The following is a 695-nucleotide window of genomic DNA, read 5'->3' as shown; positions in this document are numbered from 1 at the left end:
ATTTGACTTTCAGGTGTGTGTTTGGGGATGCAGCTCGCTGTGTGTGAATTTGCTAGAAACATGTTGGATTGGAAAGGTAAAATCTTCCTTTACAATAAATAAGTAAATGCCGTACTGAATGTTTAGCAAGCAGTGTTGAACAAAGTGTGACTCTTGGTTTTCCTAGATGCTAACTCCACCGAATTTGACCCAGAAACAAAACATCCTGTGGTGAGTATCAGATTTGGTTTAAATGTGGATTTCTGGTGTGTTTTGGAGCAGATGTTTGATCGGTCGTCTCACAGGTGATTGACATGCCAGAGCACAATCCAGGGCAGATGGGAGGAACTATGCGGCTGGGGAAAAGGAGAACCATTTTCAAAACCAAAAACAGCATACTTAGTAAGTGCATTTCACTGAAATACTATCGCAACAATAAAGTAGACAACCATACGCAACAGAGAACTGGAATTATTTAAATGGATGAAATGTTTGATTTCTCTCTCACAGGAAAACTTTATGGAGATGTAGATTATGTCGAGGAAAGACACCGGCATCGCTTTGAGGTACATCGTAATTTATACATGCATACAATGTAATGGTCAAAGAGAACTGTGAGATATATTGAATGTTCATGCAAAATTTGTCGTGATTTTGCTGGTGGTATAAACTAATACAACCCTCTACGGACACCTTGGCAATTGAATCGCCATTGG

At 39.6% G+C, this 695-nt stretch overlaps 1 protein-coding gene across 1 annotated transcript; it reads left to right on the top strand.

The window, feature by feature from the left end:
* The first annotated feature begins 6 nt into the window (after nt 1-6).
* LOC107735243 (CTP synthase 1-like) lies at nt 7-578 on the top strand. Its single transcript, XM_016546993.1, has 4 exons — nt 7-76; nt 167-210; nt 285-381; nt 490-578. The coding sequence occupies exons 1-4, from the start codon at nt 28-30 to the stop codon at nt 576-578; spliced, it is 279 nt and encodes a 92-aa protein (XP_016402479.1). The 5' UTR covers nt 7-27.
* The last annotated feature ends 117 nt before the right edge of the window (nt 579-695 follow it).

Source organism: Sinocyclocheilus rhinocerous, unplaced genomic scaffold (assembly GCF_001515625.1).
Source record: "Sinocyclocheilus rhinocerous isolate Xijiao unplaced genomic scaffold, SAMN03320098_v1.1 C35905483, whole genome shotgun sequence".
Lineage (NCBI taxonomy): Eukaryota > Metazoa > Chordata > Actinopteri > Cypriniformes > Cyprinidae > Sinocyclocheilus > Sinocyclocheilus rhinocerous.
This window is presented reverse-complemented; position numbering and strand designations above follow the sequence as displayed.